Raw genomic sequence first — 19,166 nt, 5'->3', positions numbered from 1 at the left:
TGATTAGACTTTGGAGCAGAACAATTATGGCTTGAGTAGCTCATGCTTTAGATTCACCTTGAGGGACATTTGAAAGCGAAGGAAAGCTGTGGTAGATACGAGAGGCTGTGTCTTTTACTGGAGGAAATCTTTAGAAGAATTTCACTCCTGTTTTATTCTGAACAACTTCTTGTCCTTCTATTGTCACAGCCTCACTCATGTCACAGCCACGACAAGGCACAAAGGTCCGAGTGGCACTGGGTGAGGTGCTGGCTCTACAAAACCAGCGTCAAACACCCATCGGGTCAAGGAGGATCCCGTTCATCACCGCACGGCCGAACGATGCACGCCGTGAGCCGACACGGGGCCGCTGGATGTCACTGTTGCCCCACTCAAGCTCAGCCGCTCCTGGGCACACAGAAGCTGGCTCCTGCAAGGAAAAAGGCTATCAATGAGGCAAGGCGGAAAGCAGACCAACAAGGAGAAGAAAGAAAGCTGCTTAGTTTTCCAAAGCAGCGTTCAAAAGGAAGAGTAGGATTGCAAGAAGCAGGGAGGGAATTTTGCCCTCAGTTCATTGCTCCCTGACAGTGATGTAAGCTCAGTTCTTCAGGGCTTGCTGTGCCTGCAGATGGGAACACGCTGTGCTGCATCCAGACCTCAGGTACATGGACATTGCAGCAACAAAACCACAAGTAACATCCAGAGGTTAATCATTTCCCACTGCCATTCTTCTCAAGACAAAAAGTAACAACCTGGCATCTCCAGGCTTCAGAAATCTCTTGACATCACCTTTGGAATCGTTTGTGTCAGTGGCACAAGACCAGCAAAACAACAAAGCAGAGATCTGGCCCTGTGCCTTTAATATCTCCTAGGTTACTTTGAACCTCCCCTTCCTCAGCTAAACCATAGTGATGTTAGTGGACAACAACTGTTCTCATCTAACCCAAACTATCCCCTGCTCTTAATTTTGCATTGGACCATTTCCATTGGAAACACATCCTGGCCCCATTCACCGGCTGCTTCTTCCCATCTGCAACCAAAATCAGCAGCAATAACAGCCAAAACATCCCAAGCAGTCAGTGAGGGCTGAGAGCAGACACACGGAACAGCAGGAGGAAACCTTGCTCCAGAATGGTCCAGAGGATGGGTGGCTGCAGATGTGGAGGAGAAGAGAGCACATCCCAGGCATTGCTGCACCCAGTGAGAGCGGAGCAGCCAAGCTATGCCAGCTACTCTGCAAGAAAAGAGCAGATGACACAGAAACTTAAATAGATAAGTGCCATAGCCAAGATTTTTTCTACATCCCAAATTCATTGTGTGTCACATCACTGCTGCTTTTCTCATTCCTGTGGCTGGGGAATTTCTTAAAGTGATCATAACACACACTGTAGACATGAGCCCAAACCCTGCGAAAGCTTAGAGATGAAACACACAAGGGTGAGATCCACATCCCATGATGTCAGTTCCTCCCTTTGCTTTCACGTGGCCAGGATTTAGCCCTGGGTGTGCACTATGTGCCCAACAACAGGGCGTGCTACCAGCTGGCAGCACCACGCTGTTCCAGCAGCACTTGGTTTTGCCAGAATGGACTGACATGGAAAGTAGCAATGGCCCATAACACATCTCACAAGCCATGAATTATTACAGGTTTTATGGGCTTTTTTATTCTATTACTGAGCAGTGCCAGGAGTCCTTTTACTTTGTCCCTTACCAACTAGAAATGTATTTTATCCATTAATTATGCACACTAAATGTGAGTGGGAGGGAGAGCAATTCTTTTCTCTCCATTCTAGCTAGTTGTCTGCCTGCAGCTGGTGAGAAGGCAAAACCCTGCAGAGGTAGAGCCTGATGGGTGGAAGCACAGCTCTGGGGCTGCCTTGAAGGAGCAGCCCTGCTCCCTTCCCTGTGGGCCCAGCCGCACTCACATTATTGCTTGCAGATTGTAAAGCTGAGTTTATCCCACGGCTCTGCCTGTGTCTGCAGTGACTGTTTTATCGCTGCCAGGCGGGCAAACCTTGAGTTTGGCAGTTTTATCCAGACTCATTTATTCTGAGTGCATCCTCCTGCCATCTGCAGAAAACTTTGATTGGGAATTTCCTATGGCTCCCTTTAACTCTTTTAATTCCTTTGTAAATAAGCAACAGCCTCACTTAGCAACCGCCTGACTCATTTCCTTTCCGTGCAATCCCCCCGGGGTTCATTCTGCTTTACTTCCTCTTCACATTTTCTGCATCTTCTGATACTTTTTTCCTTTTTTAGCTGAGGCAGGACGTTAAAAATAGTGACAGGATTGCAGCGTGTGTTTGCAAAATCAATACCACCCGCCTAGAGATCTTCCCGAGCCCTTTCGTGGATTAATTCCATGTTCTGTTGTGTAATTGCTGTTAAGACTTGGGAAAGGACACATTTTAGTAGCCCTAAACATTTTCTTTATGAATGTATCAACTGCTTCGGTACAATTCAGGTCTATGTTCTGAAATGTTTCTGAAATAACATTGGCATGAATGGCCTTGCCAGATAGAAACAACACACTTGAGAGACGAAAGCTTTTTGCTATCCTGGTCTTTTCAGCAGATGCCTGAGGGATATATGGATTTTTGCTGCACTCTTCTGTACTATCTAAACCTGTCCTCATACTCCTAACACAGAGCATCTTTTTGCTGTGCAGAGATACCAAAGGTCCAACACACAGAACCCCCAAGCCCCAAAAAGAAGCGAGCCACGGCCTGAAGTTGTCTCCAGCTCCTGGGTGTATCTCAGCCCAGGTTTGAGTCCTGTGGGATGGATTTATTATTGCAGAAGCCATGCCTCCACATCACCACCACCACCTCCCCCCCAGAACATTATGTCTGTGCTGTTCAGGGAGTTTGGGAGCTGCAGAGAGCTTTTAATTGAGCTCTCCAGGCTTATTGCTAATTGAACATCACTTTGGTGTTTGTCCATGAGAAGGTGAATGGAAGGTGAGGGGATGCTGCCTGAGCCAGAAGTGTACATGTTGAGCTGATGTCAAACAGGTGGGAACCAGGGTCTCACCATGTTGTTCCCAGTAGGATTTAAAAAAAACATTATATATTTACAATATTGCACAGTCTCATGTCCTTGAGCTCAGTAGAACACCAAGCAGAGTTTCTCCTGTTAGGTGTTTCCAAATCATGGCCATTCACATGGTCTTGTCCCACAACCGTCTGTCCTGCTGAATTTCACGGGCCCATCGGAGGACTCTTGATTCCCACCAACACACAAACCACATGGCTTCCCTCAAGTCCTCCAGCCTTTACATTTGCAGGTACAAGCTTTGACATGCAGAGCACTGCTTTGGCTGGGAAACGAAAGAGAAACATTGTTTCTTCGCTGTCATTACAGAAATAGGTGTTAACCGCTCTTTCTATTCAGCTTCAAAGAGCACGGTGGTAAGTCAACCATCAGTTTAACCACAGCTGCAATGGAAGCACCCTCCACCTCAAGCATCATTCCTAATTCCCCACTTATTCTGTTCTGCTGCTGCTTGATGGATATAAATCCCAGATCAGATGCTGCAGAGCATCCTTCTGTGCTACATCCGTGCTCAGATATCCACATTGTTTCATTTTTTAGCATTAAAACAGGCAGTGCATTCAAGACGACGGTAACTTCACAAGATGCATTACATCGAAGGCTTTGAAAGAAAGTTGTCCCGTGGAAGCAGGATGAAATCTGAATGCAAAGTCCAGCTTTGTGCTTGTACCACTGTTCTCGGGAAACAGTCAGAAAACCAGCAGGCAGGTATGAGTAGTTCTCTCTTTATTTCTGCAGGTGGCACCAAGCACACAGTTCTGAGACATTTCCTCTTTTAAAGATATTCTGAATGTCTAAAAGCTGATCCCAATGCTATTCTCCCAACCCTTGTCTGAATACTAGAACCTGAATATTAGAACAATTCACAGCAAAGGCAATAGGGTTTGGTTTGATCCTCATCCCTCAGTGCTACTGTAATCAGATGCAACTCACTGGGCTGATGCAATATTTCTTCCTCCATCATCTAAGAGCAATTATAGCATTTCCACGAATTTCCCCTCCATCCTGACCACAGCACAAACCCAGGTCTCCCTGGGCACCATTTCTTCCAGCCAAACCCCCCGCCTCCTTTCCCAGCATGAAGCCCCCATTGCTGTGCTGTAGGCAATGGGAATTTGTCTTTGAAGCCAACAGAAGGAAGACTGACTTGGATCTCTCTGTTCTGCACCAAACCCAATGCCTACTTGTAGGAGACTTACTACTCCACATTCCTCACTGGATTTCTCAAATTCTTATCTTTTTCTTAGTTTCAAAAGCTTTTCCTCGCCCTTGTTCCTCTTCTTGCTGCTCTCTGGGAGGAGACATCACCAACCAATCCACCATCCCCAGTTCTGTTTTTCCACCCACTCCCTGCACCATCCATCCACCTTGCTGGAGCACCTTCCCACCCTTTTGCAGGGACTGCATTTCACTGCAGCCTTTTGGAGCTGTTACTCTTATCTTCAGCCAAACATATCTGCCGTGCTCACGTGCGAAGGAGAGAAAGACAGCTTAGGGGCCTGAGCCCCCAAATGTCATGACTTAGTAATTTAGCAACATGTTTAATTTACCACTGGCTTATGAGCTAAATAAGGGAGTCAGCTTCATCCTTGATTCCTGCATTTTAAAATAAACAAATCCATATATTACTGTACAGTCATGCTCAGAGAAACCACGAGCTCCAGGGCTGGAAATAATGGGAAACGAATGATGTTATACCTGTCCTATCCTCCTCCCCACCCTGCTCCACATAGCACACAAAACACAAAGACTGGCTGGCAGGCTACACCCATCACCTTTCCATTTGGCAGCTGCCTGTGTTATGTGTAATTCCTACATCGAGCTGTCCATGTACTCATGGCACATGGCACACAATCAGTGCAAAACTAATGCAGATTTTCCCTTATTTCCTTGCATTTTGGGGACACAAAGTAATGGATTATTTCATTCATGGAGTATTTCTGGCCTACAGCAGAGTGTAGTACTTGTCAATATGTTTTAGAAACGTTATACTTCAAAGTTAGTGTCTGACAGTCACAAATCATGAACTAACTGGAAATTCATGACATCACTTTCAAGCAGATAAGGAACTACCACTGAAAAGTAACACTTATTACACTGAATAATAGTAAAAGTACTTATTTTTCCAGGTACAGGATGGCAAGAGCTTGCCCAAATGTCACTGTGTAGTAAGAATGAGTAAATGTCAGTATTCAGATGGAAATTTCAAACTGAAAACTCCCACTCTCATATCCACAGCTCCAGTGCTGTTCTTGCAGGGTTTGTCACAATTTCTTTTCATACAGACTACGCAGCCTCAGCACTGCAGGAGTCAGTGAGTGCAGGCTGCCTGAAAGCCATGTCCCTGGGATTCCCCTACCAGCAAATGAGGCTGCTAACCTGTTGGGCTGAGCGTGCTGCTGTCATACCAAGAACAAGCCATACTGCTGGTGGATGGAAGCACCACACAGGCACATGCAGAAGCACGAGGCGCTTCATTCATTTCCTGTAGCAGAGCAAGCTTCAAAGAGCCTCAGTGTGAGCCGTCTGCTTTCAACCAGTGCAAAAACGTATTGAAATCGGGTATTTCATGTACCAGGGCAGGTGCTGCATCACCACATGTTACAGCAGATTCTTCAGATCTTTTCAGACTTCTCTCCCTTTTTCTCCTTCACTGGACAAACCATTCAACCTCAATCACAGGCTTGCAGCAGAGTTCATACACATATGGGTATTATCACACTGTGTTCACAGTAATTTACACCAGACCACTTACCACAGAGCTTCAAACCACTTGGGGCTCACCACTGTTGACTTGAGCCAAACATACTCATGTAAAAGAAGAAGTCCTGGCCAACAAGACAGGAGAAACGTTATGAGTGATGCTGTGATCTGCGTTAATCACAGTCATACCAAAAGCCATTTACACCCAGAAAACAGGAGCCACAGAGCTTCATGTTGGCGGGGAGAGAGTGCTGGAGAGAGCTCTAGCTCACTACAGCCTGTGTTGGACTGCTCTATGGAGGCTGGTTTTTTGGCTGCTAGGCATTCAGGTTGTTGGTGACTGCTGGGCAAGGGTATGGAAGAGTGATGATAAATTGGAGTGTGCTGTTTGAATTAATACCATTTGTATGGTCAACTAGCATTGCTGTAATATGTATCTAAGGGATTCTCACTCACTATTCCTATGCCTCATTTATTCCAGAAACACATGAATGCATTGCTGGTTCGGCACTTCCTAGAAGAAAGAAATCTAACTCTTCTTGATAAAGATGTAAATAAATGCAAAGCTGGGCAGAGTGAATTTCTGGGGGGCCTACAGTCCTGTGTGTTGCTGAATTCATCGCCCATAGCATCTATTCATCATTATGCTCTTACCCATTACTCCACACTCACAGAACTGAGCCAGTGCTTATTACACAGCCACACTGGAGGCCTAATTGCAGAGTACATCACTGATTGCATTAAAGGGGGGAGGTAATAACTGATTGTCCATGCATGCAAAATGTAACCGGCATGCTTTCAGCATGTGCATGATTTACAGTTCTTACTTAAAAACTGGTTGCCATAGACAGACCTCACACAGGACACCTTCACACAGTCAAGTCAGGGACGTCTTGCTACCTGCTGAAAACTTATCATTTTATAGTTTCAGTTTTGATTCATACATATGTATTCTTTAAGTGGAGCATACTCTTCCTCTGTGGCGGAAAAGCACCTCTTGGACTTCGTGATATTTGAAGGTCTCTTCCAACTATTCTATTCTATACTATTCTGTTCTGATCTGTTCCAGTCTACTTTACTGTACTCTCCTCTATTCCTGTTCTATATAGTACTCTGTGCTGTTATTACTACAAAGCCAATATGCTTTCTTTAGATGTTATTGCCAAAGACTTCCAAAGCTTGAAGTTAAAAAACAGATGTGAGGTCAAAGAGATCATGGAAGGGTTAGATTTTGGATGACAGGTGATTAGAAAATCCTCAAGGAGAAGCATATGGCCTTTTTCTTCCTACTCCATGCCACCATTCAGAGCTTTAAATGAAGAGCAATCCAAATGGGAAAGCATGAAGCCTGCTTATGACAGATGATAATGAAATGCCTGTCTCTACAATGCAGTCTGCAGATTCAAGAGCAAATGCCACTGTAGCAATGAATTGTCAAAACAGCCCTATTGAACAAGGAAATCAGCACCAGACACATTGGTGCTTGTGTTTTACAACTCTGGGCTCCAAATGCAGCCATTTATCACTCCTTGCTGAATGTGAGGTCCTGACTTTCTCAGCATCACAGCACTTGTCAGGTGTCTGTTTACCAAGCGCCATCTGATGGGTCTGAAACTGACTTTCAGGTTACATTCAGGGGAAAAGAAATGTGTAAAAAGAGCATTTTGTTTGTGTTAACTGAGCACAGATCTAATCAGAATCTGATCCTGCATCTCTCGCTATGTGTGCATGGACGTGTGGGTGCAGGGAGGCAGAGGAAATATGTGATACAAGTCATAAAAGCTCCTAGATAATGCCTCTAAAGTATTTCTAAGCCAGTGCACAAGAAACAATATACAGAGACTTAAATTCAGACACAAGGGATCTATTTTACGTGGACAGAAGAATACTCATGTGGAATACGCACACAAAGAAGCTTCTTAGGCAAAACAAACAAACAAACACTGGAGTCATTTATCTCCTTACCCTCTTTTTGTGCCGGAATACAGGAGCTCCACAGTGTTACAGTGGAAGAGGCCTCTCTCTGTGCCTGCTGGGTTCAGCTGCAGAATCCCACTCCAGCCCTTTCAGCTGGGTCAGGGCTGTGGGGCCATTTCATGAGAGGACAAGGTAGGGTCTATGGAAAAGCAGCCCGTGAGACCAGGGTCTTTCAAAGCCATGTAAGGAGCCAGTGGGAATTGCCAAAGCAGCAATCTCCAAGCTAAAACATGAAAGAAAACCATAGATGACAGTAACAGCTCTGCTGCTGCAATCTCTTCTCTAAATATTTTCCTTACAGAAAGGAACTGTGCATCTGACTGAGAGGACAATTTCTGAGGGCTCTTATATGACTCCTCAAATCTATGCAATGATCTGAAGATCACCCTGATAGTTCCCATCAGGAATCCCACTTGTTTGCCCAAGTGTTATTTCAGAATGAAATTGGTCTTTGAAAGCTGAGCTAAAATACAAAGAGCTAAAATCTTTCTTGATGCGGTTGAATATGACCCATAGCTTTTACTGCACACTGAAGTTGGTACGTTTGTGTTAACCGAATGGGGGAGAGGCAGATTCAGCAGCAGAGTTAACAGATTGCAACTCCCATAAAATAGATGGAAATATGGCTTCTCAGCGCTGCAAATACAGCCAGTATCTGTGCAAGGCACACGGTCTTTGGCCTCTGACAGAGAGAAAAGCAAATTGAATACAGACATCCTCAAATATAAATTACTAGTGAGTTGCGGAGGGGTCCCCTTATAACCTGCTTAGAACTGCAGCTAGATGGCACTGGGACAAAGGAGGCCTTTTGAAGGAGGTAAATCCCAAAAAGCCCGGAGAAGTTGAATTTTGTTCTCCTTTTACCATCAGTCTGAAAGCAGATCTTTCAGAAGAACCCAACTTTGCAACAACAGAAAACCATCTTGGCAGCACTGGGTTACCAAGAGATGCTTTCATACCCTCTTAACTCAAACATTACTTTGCCATCTCAGATCCCCCTATAAGTACTCACTTTGAGGTTGGGAACCATCAGGGTGATCTTCAGATCATTGCATAGATTTGAGGAGTCATATTAGAGCCTTCAGAAATTGTCCTGTCAGTCAGATGCACAGCACTGTAACCATCCACGGTGGTGTTTTATCTCGGTACCCCTTGGAATAATACAATGCTCATAAAAAAAAACAGTCAGTGCTGGAATATATTATCTCATCAGCACATGATGATAAGATTAAATTGTTTGGTATTAAAAGCGATAAGGATTACCATATCAGTGTTCAGCTTGTTGGACTTGTATTACTTAGAGCAATTGACAGTAATCACATGAAAATTCTGGATAATTTAGCAATGATTTGGTAGTAATTACCAGATTGGGCTGTAAGGCAAAGGAAACCAGTGCAGCTAACATGCACCCAGTAGCAGCCTTGAGAGCTCTGCTTAAAGGAAAGCCAGAGCACAAATAAATTGATGTACGAATGCCAAAAGGACAAGAGATGGGGAGAATGAGCTGTCATACCCCATGTGGATGTCATGGGGAATATGTATGTGAAGGCTACAGCTGGGTGTTCCCCTGTTCAATGAGACCCAATGGGCATGCACAGCATTACAAACAGGAAAGGAGTGGACCTGTTTCCACATGTGTTATAATGCACATATCAGATGCTTGGTGTTTGTTCATTCTCACTTTATTCCTGTTCGTATGCATTAGACTCCCGTCCTTACAAAACACAGCAAAGAATGATCTAAGATACAGAACTGAAGCATCAGACCATTTCTGCAGGTGACCCCAGGCAGAGAGACACCACCACACTGCCTTCCCTTCAACTCAGTTAGCTTTTGCTGAGTGGGAAGTGCTGCTATGTGTCCAAGGGGCCGTGCTCCTGACCATGCTTTCAGGGAGGCTGCTTCCCTTTTCACAGCACTGTGACACCACTGACTCATGCTTAGCTTGTGACACCCCAGGTTGTTTCTTTCTGCTCTATTTGCTAATGAGCAAGCTGTCCTCTACCTCATCCTCCTGCTGCATTGGTCCCTATTTCCATTTCTTTTTCAGCTATTACATTAATAACTTCCCAAGATCATTCTGAATTCTAAGCTCGCCCTCCAGCATATCAGCAGTGCTTACAAACGTAATAGAAACGCTTCCCATTCTATCATTCAGGTACTTAATAAACACACAAGGCCAAGAGCAAACTAAGGGCTTGATTCTTGATCACCTCTTATATTAAGGAATAAACACAAGTCAATTTGAAGTCAATTTGAGCCCAGACTGAAAAATGAGGTCCTTAGAGGGCAGATGAATTGGTAACAGAGATGGCTGCAGGTTCTCATCCCAGCAGGAGAGCAATAAACAAGAACACACAGTTAAAGTCCATTCGGAGAGAACATCCAATGGCTACAGCAGTGCTCATGCCACCCATTTTCTTCCTATCAGCCACAGCAGTTACATTCACCACAGGAAACCTACCACCATCTGTAACAATCTATGCCTTAAGCCTTTGGATTTAGAACACGAAGGTGAAAGATAGGCATCCCATCAACATGTGTACCAATGGAGAGCAGGAAGGAATAACGCCTCACTTCCACCTCCAGAGCTCTTTGTCACTCTTGGACTTGAATGAGTTTGGCCTTTTAAATTAATTCACATCTCCTGCTGCCCCACCGTGAACACACATATAAACTATTGAGACGGGTAGCCTGCCTGCTCTTTATACCACATCTGCTGTAGCTTATGCTGTACAGAATCAATCCAAACCCTTCTGGTGACGTTTTACAATGGCTATTGACGGACTTCAATTGAACCTCAGCCTCCGGTGATTGCGGTCCTCGAGGTGCCGGCGCCGTGCAGCCGCCAGACCCTCCCCTGCCGGCCCGGCCCTGCCTCCCCCCGGGCGGTGCGGAGCGTGCGCACTGCGCTCCCGCGTCCCCCTTCAGCCCGGCCGGCGGAGTTGCGCGTCCCGGCGGCGCTGAAGATGGCGGAGGGCGGAGGAGTCGCGCCCCCCCCGTCCTGCTCTTCCACTTCTTCCTCCTCCTCCTCCTTGAAGGGGCTGCGGGAGCAGATGGGTGAGAGGGGGAACGAGGGGACACGGGGTCGGGCTCGGAGGGCGCGGAGCGGGGGAACGGCGCGGGCTTTGTGCGGGGCCGAGGCCGGGGAGCCGCTCTCTCCCCACCGGGCCGCGCTGCCCGGCGCTCCGGGCCGTGCGGGGAGTCCGTTGCTCGGACGTGGCGGCGGGCAGAGCTGCTCGGTCTGCAGCTCCTGCAACGTGTTGTCCCGGCGGGGCGACATGGGAACCCTCCGAAGTGCGGGAGGAGGGGACAGGATGTGGCTCTGCTCGTAGGGGATGGGATCATAGCGTTGTTTGCTTTGCTTTGCTTTCTTTCTCCCCTCCTTTGTGCTCTGGCTGAAGGTACTCGGCACTGCTTTGGGTTTGTTCTCATGTGCCTGTTTGTTTTCGAGACCCCTAAATATCTGTATAGTTTGCGAGGTGCTCAGTGCATGCACCAGGCACAGTTCTGCACACACAGCTTCGTTATCAGTTATCGAAGGCGAATAACTCCTCCCTCTGATTGCTACAAAAAGGGGCATGGTGGATGTCGATGGCTTGGTTTGATCTAAACTAACGTGGGCTCTATGCAGGGGCTGCTGTGACAGCCTCCCGTGGGGGCGTTTGTGCTGTGTCTGTGCAGGGACATACAGAAGAGTGCTGGCAGAAGGTGCTCATTTCTTCCCCGTGTTCAGTATATTACCTAACTGCACTTTTCATTTCCCAGTTGAAGTTAAGATAAAGTAAGCCCGGTGTTTGAGCGAGGTAACAGCCAGCCAGAAATGGTGCCTCTCATTGCACAGACAGTGTCTGCTTCGCCCCTGTCCTCCCTGCTGGCACTGCAGAATGGTGCATGGGATGCTCTCGTGCTGCATTTCTGCAGAGGCCCTGAGGAGCAGGACACACGTGTTTGCTGACAGCTGTCATGGCCAGGTGTAGTCGTGAAACCAGAGGTGAGATGTTCCTTGAACCAGGTTCTTTAGGTATATATGCACATGTTGTGATGTGCCCATCACGTTTAATAAGTAAAAACCCTTCGCTAGATCCTGGAAAGAATAGACTTCAATTGATTTATTTCCTCCCCTGAGGGGGGTTATATAGGAGTCATTGAACCAGAACCTAAACCTCAGCTTACACAGAATGCATTTGTACCACTTAGTGCTGGAAGATGAAATCAGTGCTAATGTGAGCCAAAGCAATGCTGCTGTGAGCACACCCTGCTGCAGTGCTGCCCCGATTCCTCCCTTGCTATCTAGGGAGAGCAGAATGTTTAGAAACAGTCCTTGCGGTCCAGTGGCTGACAGTGGTATTTGCAAGATAATTGTGGCTGTGTTTGCTGCTCTTTTGCAGAGTTATGAGCAGCTTACCATAATGCTCCCAGCCGGCCTCTGCTGCTCTGTGGGATGTTGTGTACTTGGCTGTTTTGTCTGGAGAACAAATGTCTGTGCAAACAGATGGAGTGCTGCAAGTACCCTCAGTCCTTTGCCTGTGGATTTCTGGTTGAGCATCTCATGTCTAAGGCCACTAAAGACAAATGGGCAGCACCTTGCTGAGATACCATGGCTCCAAGACAGGGCAAAAGGGATATGTGCTTTGAATGAAGTTACCTCTTGCAATTCACACTATTATTCGCATAAGGGCAAGGTGTTTCATAGGGTCTCAGCTGTAATGAAGGTTCAGCAGGCCATATCATTCTTGCAGTATCAGTTCTACAACTGCAATAATTTTCTGCCCCTACACATCTGTCCGATCTTATTTCATTTTGGTTATCGCAGCCAGTGATGTGTGAACAGGCAGCTTCCATTAGTATGAGTTGTGATGCCATACTATGAAACAGCAGCCCATAAATAGCGCTTTGTTACCCTGTTCTTATGATACAAGCTATTGTTATCCATCAGGGACAAGGAGGAAGCTTGCTCAGATTCTAACAGCATATGCACCAAGCTTGTAAAGATTGGAAGAAGGGAGATGGTCAGTTACCTGTGGGTTACCCGGTAGGTGAGGCTTTTGTGAGTGGTGCAGGTCACCATTTAAGCTGATGTAGCCTCGGTGTGTTTTATTATTCTATCTTCTTTTGCACTGGAATCTGGAGGTTTCTCATCTTGTTGTTTGTGATATCAGTGACGGGGAAGAAGTGTTTGCTTGGCAGCTGAGCTGCTGGGATGTCACTTGTGTGCTGAGTCACCGTAATGCAGGTGGTTCAAAACATGCCCATTTAGTATATTAAAATGCTCTATGGAAATGTTCACTTCCTAGACCTACTCAGTCTCTTGAGAATCCTGTCTCAGGACTTGGAACAAAAACAAAGTGCCTTTCTACAAAGGTGTAATTCCCATTGCCTTTGTGGCCAAGCCCAGTTTGCTCCTAAATTGTCTGCTGCAAGAGCAGCTCCAGTCGGTCTGAGTGGTTGTGTCTCCCTGCCTGAGTGACTCTATGGCTTTGTCCATCTTACCTGGAACACAGCTCCTGGGGATTCTTTTAAATCAAATGCATACATACAGAATTAGCACTGAGAGAATTCTAGTGAAAAACAAATAGAGGTAATTAGTTCCTCAAGCAAGTAGAAAGGAACACATGCAGAGGTGTCTGGTCTGCAGGTAATAGTTATCTGGTGATGTGCACAGAATTCATAGCAGCAGCTATGGCAGAGTTCCACAGCAGGTGTGAGTGAACACATCACTGTTCACATACATGGGCACATACAAAATATTTGGGGAAACAGCTCCATTCTCTGTACGCTTTACGCATTAACATTGCAGAAGATACATTTGGATTCCATGCTTCCTTTTAGATAAAGGTGTTACACAAACAATGGCTTGCAAGGATCACAGCTGTAATGGTGAAACAGATACTGTGGTTTCTGCCGTCCCCAAGTACACAGCCTTAAAGTGTGGCTGAAATTAAGGCCTGCTTTCTCTTTAGGCACTTTTAAAATAAGAAAATGGATGGGATCATTGAAATTACTGTTACATCATTATTAATTTTCAGTTATTAGAAGTGCCCACAGTCCTGTTGTGAAAGGATGACAAACATTCTGAGCATGCAGTGGTAATGGCTTTCTGGACATGATGTATCAGCTGACCTGCTATAATTCAGCAGCAAACACAGGACTTCAAATGCCTGATCTACCACAAATGAATCAGAACTATTTAGCACCTCATTATGTATCTTACAGCCAGGTAGTCCTTAACTGATGACATGCTTTTGATACGTTCAAGTGTGCCTATAGGATAATGACAGCTGTTGTAGATGCTGGTGGTTGGCTTGGTACCACTGGCATTGTTCAGAGTGGCTCTTCCTTTTCTTCATAGTGTTTTTCTGCCTTCGTAATTCACAGGGAACTTCTAAAATACTGCTTTATGAGCACTGAGCTGGCTCTTAATTCACTGAAACCCTCTGCTGTTTGAATGCACTGACCTGAATCTTTGGGGGGGAGCAAGGGTGCTGCAGTGGCTGTGAGTAGCTTCATTTGCCATGGGGAGTTGTATCTGCCTAGGAGGGTTAGGCAGCAAACAGGAGAGCAGGAGCATTTATCTGCAAGGGAATGCTTCGAGTGAGCAAAAGCAACCAGGCTGCTCAGGGAAGAGGGAAGTAGAGCAAAGGAGAAGTGAAGGAAAGAAATCAGACAATAGATGTGAAAACTCTTTTTTCCTTCTGTGCCTGTTAAACCCTGTCAGGCTTGAATACACCTATATATAAGCACGTAACTTTGTGTAACTTCCTTTTCACAGTGAATCCACTTGGAACACTGTGAGGACTTCTTTATTATTATATCCCTTCATTTCATTTAGGTGTATTAGAATATTAGGACGTTGGAATATCCTCTCTGCAATAATAGGTAAATAGGGATTGCTGCTACTCTTGTGGAGGCTCACGAGAGATCTCCAATCATAGCTGATGTCATTAGCGTTAAAGCTGTGTCTAAAAGCTCTTTAAAGGCAATCACTCCAGGTGGATGTAAGCAGTTTCTGTTTGTTTAGCAGCTAGCAAAGGGACTTCGTAGCTGCCCACCCACAGAAACTTTGTGTTTCAATACTTTTTACATCCAGAATGTGACTGTAATGTGTTCTGCTGGGGAATTTTACTGAGAGCACAAATATTTCAGTGCCCAGCTCTTCCACTGAGAAACATAATGAGCATTCCAAACTTTCCAGTCTCTGGCTTCTTTGTGTCTAGACAGCAAGGAACCGACAGCAATGCATGGCTGCTTGCTGCACAGTGCAGGTGGGATTGTGATGCTCCTGTGTCCTTTATGTAGGAAGTGTCAGGTCTAAAGAGAGGTCACTGAGCAAATAAGCTTGGTAAGCACGACGCAATAAACAGATTAATAACTAATGCCAGGTAGAGGAGGGCAGTGATTGGAGTCACGTTAAACCTTGCGGAGAGTGGGGAGTGTGTGAGCTGGGCAGCATTCCCTTTGCAGTGCCTTTTTGTACAAGACATATCATAGTATGGCTTGCTCTTTCATTCAGGTTAAGTTTAGGTTGTATTTTCCCTTAGGGAAACATGTCCATAGGTCAGCCCACGAATGCACCAGCAGCCTTCCTGGTGACTTGCTGGGGCTGCATGAGCATGTTAGTGTGTCCTTGAGATTGCTTCAGCCGTATCTTTGTAGATTTCCTTATAGGAAATAAGTAGTGTTTTGCTAAATACGGGGATTTTTGTTGTTTTTCTAGTTCTTAATCTGAGCATGGATCTTTTAAGGATAAGTCTAAACTTACATTCTTGCAAATGTGTCTCAAGCATGTATTTGTTTTCTTCTAGAGCTGCAAAGGAGTGCTTGTGTCAAGCAGTTTTCCAGTGGGATCAGTATTTGTGATGAACCAAAGTCATCTTAAGCTGCCTTGAGCACTGGCAAAAAACAACCAGATTGTAGCAGAGAATTAGGTGCAGAAATGGCCTTAAATACTGCAGTGACAAATGTTGTGGGGGAGAAAAGCACACAGAGGTCATAAAATAGATATCCCTTGTAGGGAATAAATATAAAAGGAAAGCCTGCAGGTAGAATAAGGGCAGGGCATCCAGCAGCTCTCTGACCTGCTGAGGCTGAGAGACAGCAGTGCTGTTTTCGGGAGATCTCTGAGCTTCCTTCCCATCTGCTGGCTGCCCAGACAGGACAGAGGCCATCTGCCTGCCAGCTGCTGCCGGAGCCACGTCCCTGCAGCCCCAGGTGGGATGGAATTGGGGACAGGAGCAGAGCTTGGAGAGAGGACTGCTCTGCCCATGTTTAATGAGGGATTGCGTCCCAGTGCTGAAGAGCAATAGTGTAAGAGCAAAACCTGGTTGTGTAAACTGCTCAGTGTATGGTTTTGTGTCTGACTGTCTTAACCTGTGTTAATTAACGAGCGGAAATCAGCTTAAAGGGAAATGCACAGAAATCTCAGCCTTGAATCCAAACTTCCTGCGTTCCTGAAAGTGTGTGGGGAAACCATGAGGGGAATTGGGATCTGAGGAGTGGTACTGCAAAGGATCTCTAGCAGGTAGGAAAAGAGGGGTGGAACTCAGTGATCTCTAAGGTCCCTGCCAACCTAAGCCATTCTATGGTGAGAGCCCCTGTGGGACAGCAGTGGCATCTTTCAGATTGAAACAGTCCACCAGAAATGTTTGCTGCTAAGTCTGCATTCATTCTACTCTGTGCCTTCCTTATTGCCTTCTTGGTGCCTGCTTTAAACATTTGGATTTATGTTTAGACTTATAATGCTGCTTATCTTTGAGGAGATCTGTGTGAATGCAGAGGTGGCGTGGGCACCAGCGAGGCGTGCTAAGAACAGCAGCAACCCGTGTGGCCTTCAGAGCTGCAGCAGCAGGCAGGAGTGTTAACCCGGTGCAAGGATAGGAATAGAAACCAAGCTGTATTTTTAGCAGCAGCCTCCTCAGGGCATATTGGAAGCCTAATCATTGAGGGAAGTGGCACTGTGCTGTCAGTGGGGCTGCAGGGTGGGCAGGGAGCCGCACACCTGGCCCATGGCCCCGGGTAGCGCCCAGTCTAGGCACTGCACTTGCATTCTGTCATACACGATACTGTCCTGCATAATAAACACTGCAACTGACACTCAAAATTCTTTGGCTGAGTATTTCTAGACTGTCTTTTTTTTCCCCTTCTGTGTCCTTTGCAAGCTGTACTGTTTCTCTAACCCACTTTTCTGTTCTATAGAATCTCCAGTAATTTCTGTAACCTGAATTATATTTTTAAGTTGAACTGATTGCCTTGTGGATATGATACGTTATTAAAAGGTGCCCTTCTAATCGTAAATATCATTCACGTGTTTGCATTTCATTTTTTTAAAGTTTCAGGGAGTACAATGAAATCCCTGTGTTGGTCCTTACTAGGACTTGGTTGCTAGAAACAGCCTCAGAGATGCATTGGGTGCAATTGAGGAAGATTTTTGTTTGGGGCTGCAATGGGAAATGAATTCAAGACATGGCAACAGCTGCAGGTGACAATTTAGAGTTGCTGAATAAGCATTGTAATCAGCATTTATCGCTGACATCACATGGGATTAAACACTTGGAGGTGATTGTTCTTGGCCGTGACCTTAGGAAGGATTATTGCTGTGGCTGAACAAGTTGTCATGGCAATATATGAAGGGAAAGAGGCTCTTCCTTCCTCCTTTGCTGCCTGTATTCCTCTATTAAAGAAGGAAAGCCTGAGATCCTTGGCAAAGTTTTGATTTTTATTTATTACTTCTAAAATAACACCAAATTCTGCTATTCATTCTTCATGTTACAGTTGAAATTGTGGTTACTTTTGTAGATTCTGTGATGATGATGCCAGCACATCACTGGAATCATGGAATGGCTCAGGTTGGAAGGGGCCTCAGGGATCATCAGGTTCCAGCCCCATGGCCCCAGCCAACCTGGCCTCAATACCTCCATGGATGGGGCATCCACAACCTCTCTAGGCAGCCTGTTCCACCACCTCACTACCCTCTCAATGAAGAACTTGCCCCTGACATCTAATCTAAATCTCCCCTCTTCTAGTTTAAACCATTCCCTGTTGTCCTATCGCTATCTACCCTATTGCTTTCTGCTGTTTTACTGGTGTAAGGGCTTTCTCTGCAGCATTTCACCTTCATACCCTGAACGGGGACAAAATGAAAGCCAGATACTGAAATAAAGCAAATCTGTGTAAAGTGATACAGCAGAAAGTCGCTCTGACTTCCAAATGGCTTTCGATATTTAGTGAAACTGATACGCCTGGCGTTTCGTTTCTGTGTGATTAACTGGGAGCCATAGCACTGCAGTTCTCTGTACACACCTTGGTAACGTGCAGTAAGGTGAATTGGTCTCTCCGCAATTACTCAAATGATAGTTTTGGAGTCTTAATTTATAATGAAAACTTATTATTGAGGACTCCATTTCAGTTGTATGCTGTAAGCATTCCCTTATAGCTTACTCCATACCACTAACCCTCTTCCTACTCTGTGTCATGAAATAATGAAAGATGCTCAGAAACTTCTCCTTGCTTGGGTCTCATCAGAGTATTACTCTACCAGTGCCAACAGTCTGTCATATATTTGCTTCAGCCAGCTAATAGATGAGCAGTAGGAAAGAATTTTTATTGTCAGACTCGTCACTCTACTAAATATTTTTCCCTGATAAAAATTCACTATTAAATAAGTTCATTTTTTTTCCTGAAGCTGTTTTTCCTACACGTTACAAAGCACAAGCTTTTGTCTCTGCTGATCTTGCAAATTAAAGCCGTGCTACCTCCAAAGTCTCTTTGGGAAGGTTAAGGGATGAGCAGTCTTAATTTAGTTATTTAATAAAATGATCTGCAAGCTCAAATTAGATTTGATGCATTTATTTTATGTATTTAATGAGTTTTGGTTTTAGAGATTGTGTTAATATGGAATGTTTCTTTCCTGCAGTTGCTGCAGCCCAAGCCATAGCAGATGAAAGAAGAAGCCAAAGTGGTGTCAGCCCTATTACAGTCCAGACCTCAATAAACATAAAGACAGCAACTAAACCAGGTATAGTTATTGGTCATTGTTCTTAAGAAAGTATTGGGCTCATAGAGAGAGTTACTGGGGAGGCGGGGGGGGGGGGAGGGGGGAGGACAGGAACACAAAACTTACTTTAAAGAAGTTTGATGCTGTTTACTTGGGAGATCAGAGCATAATGTCCCTTGTTAGATGGGTCACAGTCATTGAAGGTATGGTGATGGTGACATCTTTTGGTTTTTGGCTCGCAGAGTTCGACTGGTGACATTGCTTATCATTCCAGCAGGGTTTCACAATGAAGATGAATGCATTCTTGGTGTTCTGGGATGCTTACCAGTTCACTTCTGGCTCAGATTCAAGTGTAACTGCAAAGACTGGGGCAGTCTTAGTTCTGCTTAGCCTGCAAAGCAGCTGTCCTGCAGCACTTTGAATTTGGCACGCTGCCCAGATAGAATTTTCCTAGATTCCT

The 19,166-nt window shown here is 45.4% G+C and overlaps 1 protein-coding gene and 1 long non-coding RNA gene across 47 annotated transcripts in view; both read left to right on the top strand.

The window, feature by feature from the left end:
• The window catches only part of MAP7D3 (MAP7 domain containing 3), an 89,735-nt gene that overhangs the window by 45,316 nt on the left and 25,253 nt on the right, over positions 1-19,166 (top strand). For 34 of the 46 annotated variants that reach the window (XM_085546072.1, XM_085546096.1, XM_085546073.1 and 31 more), the window contains exons 1-2: positions 10,670-10,773; positions 18,626-18,727. In XM_085546072.1, coding sequence (XP_085402198.1) covers positions 10,683-10,773; positions 18,626-18,727 — 193 coding nt within the window. In that variant the 5' untranslated portion in view covers positions 10,670-10,682. Of the gene's footprint in view, positions 1-10,669; positions 10,774-18,625; positions 18,728-19,166 lie in introns of those variants that run through there. The other 12 variants (XM_085546078.1, XM_085546076.1, XM_085546077.1 and 9 more) reach the window with 1 other exon arrangement.
• On the top strand, positions 3,489-6,312 carry LOC146760947 (uncharacterized). The gene is made up of 2 exons (XR_014945658.1): positions 3,489-3,741; positions 6,218-6,312. It is a non-coding gene; the product is annotated as an uncharacterized LOC146760947 (long non-coding RNA).

Source organism: Coturnix japonica, chromosome 4 (assembly GCF_054131305.1).
Source record: "Coturnix japonica strain WE chromosome 4, WE-NBRP24, whole genome shotgun sequence".
Lineage (NCBI taxonomy): Eukaryota > Metazoa > Chordata > Aves > Galliformes > Phasianidae > Coturnix > Coturnix japonica.
The sequence above is the reverse complement of the archived record's forward strand: the minus strand, read 5'-3'. Positions and strand labels throughout refer to the sequence as shown.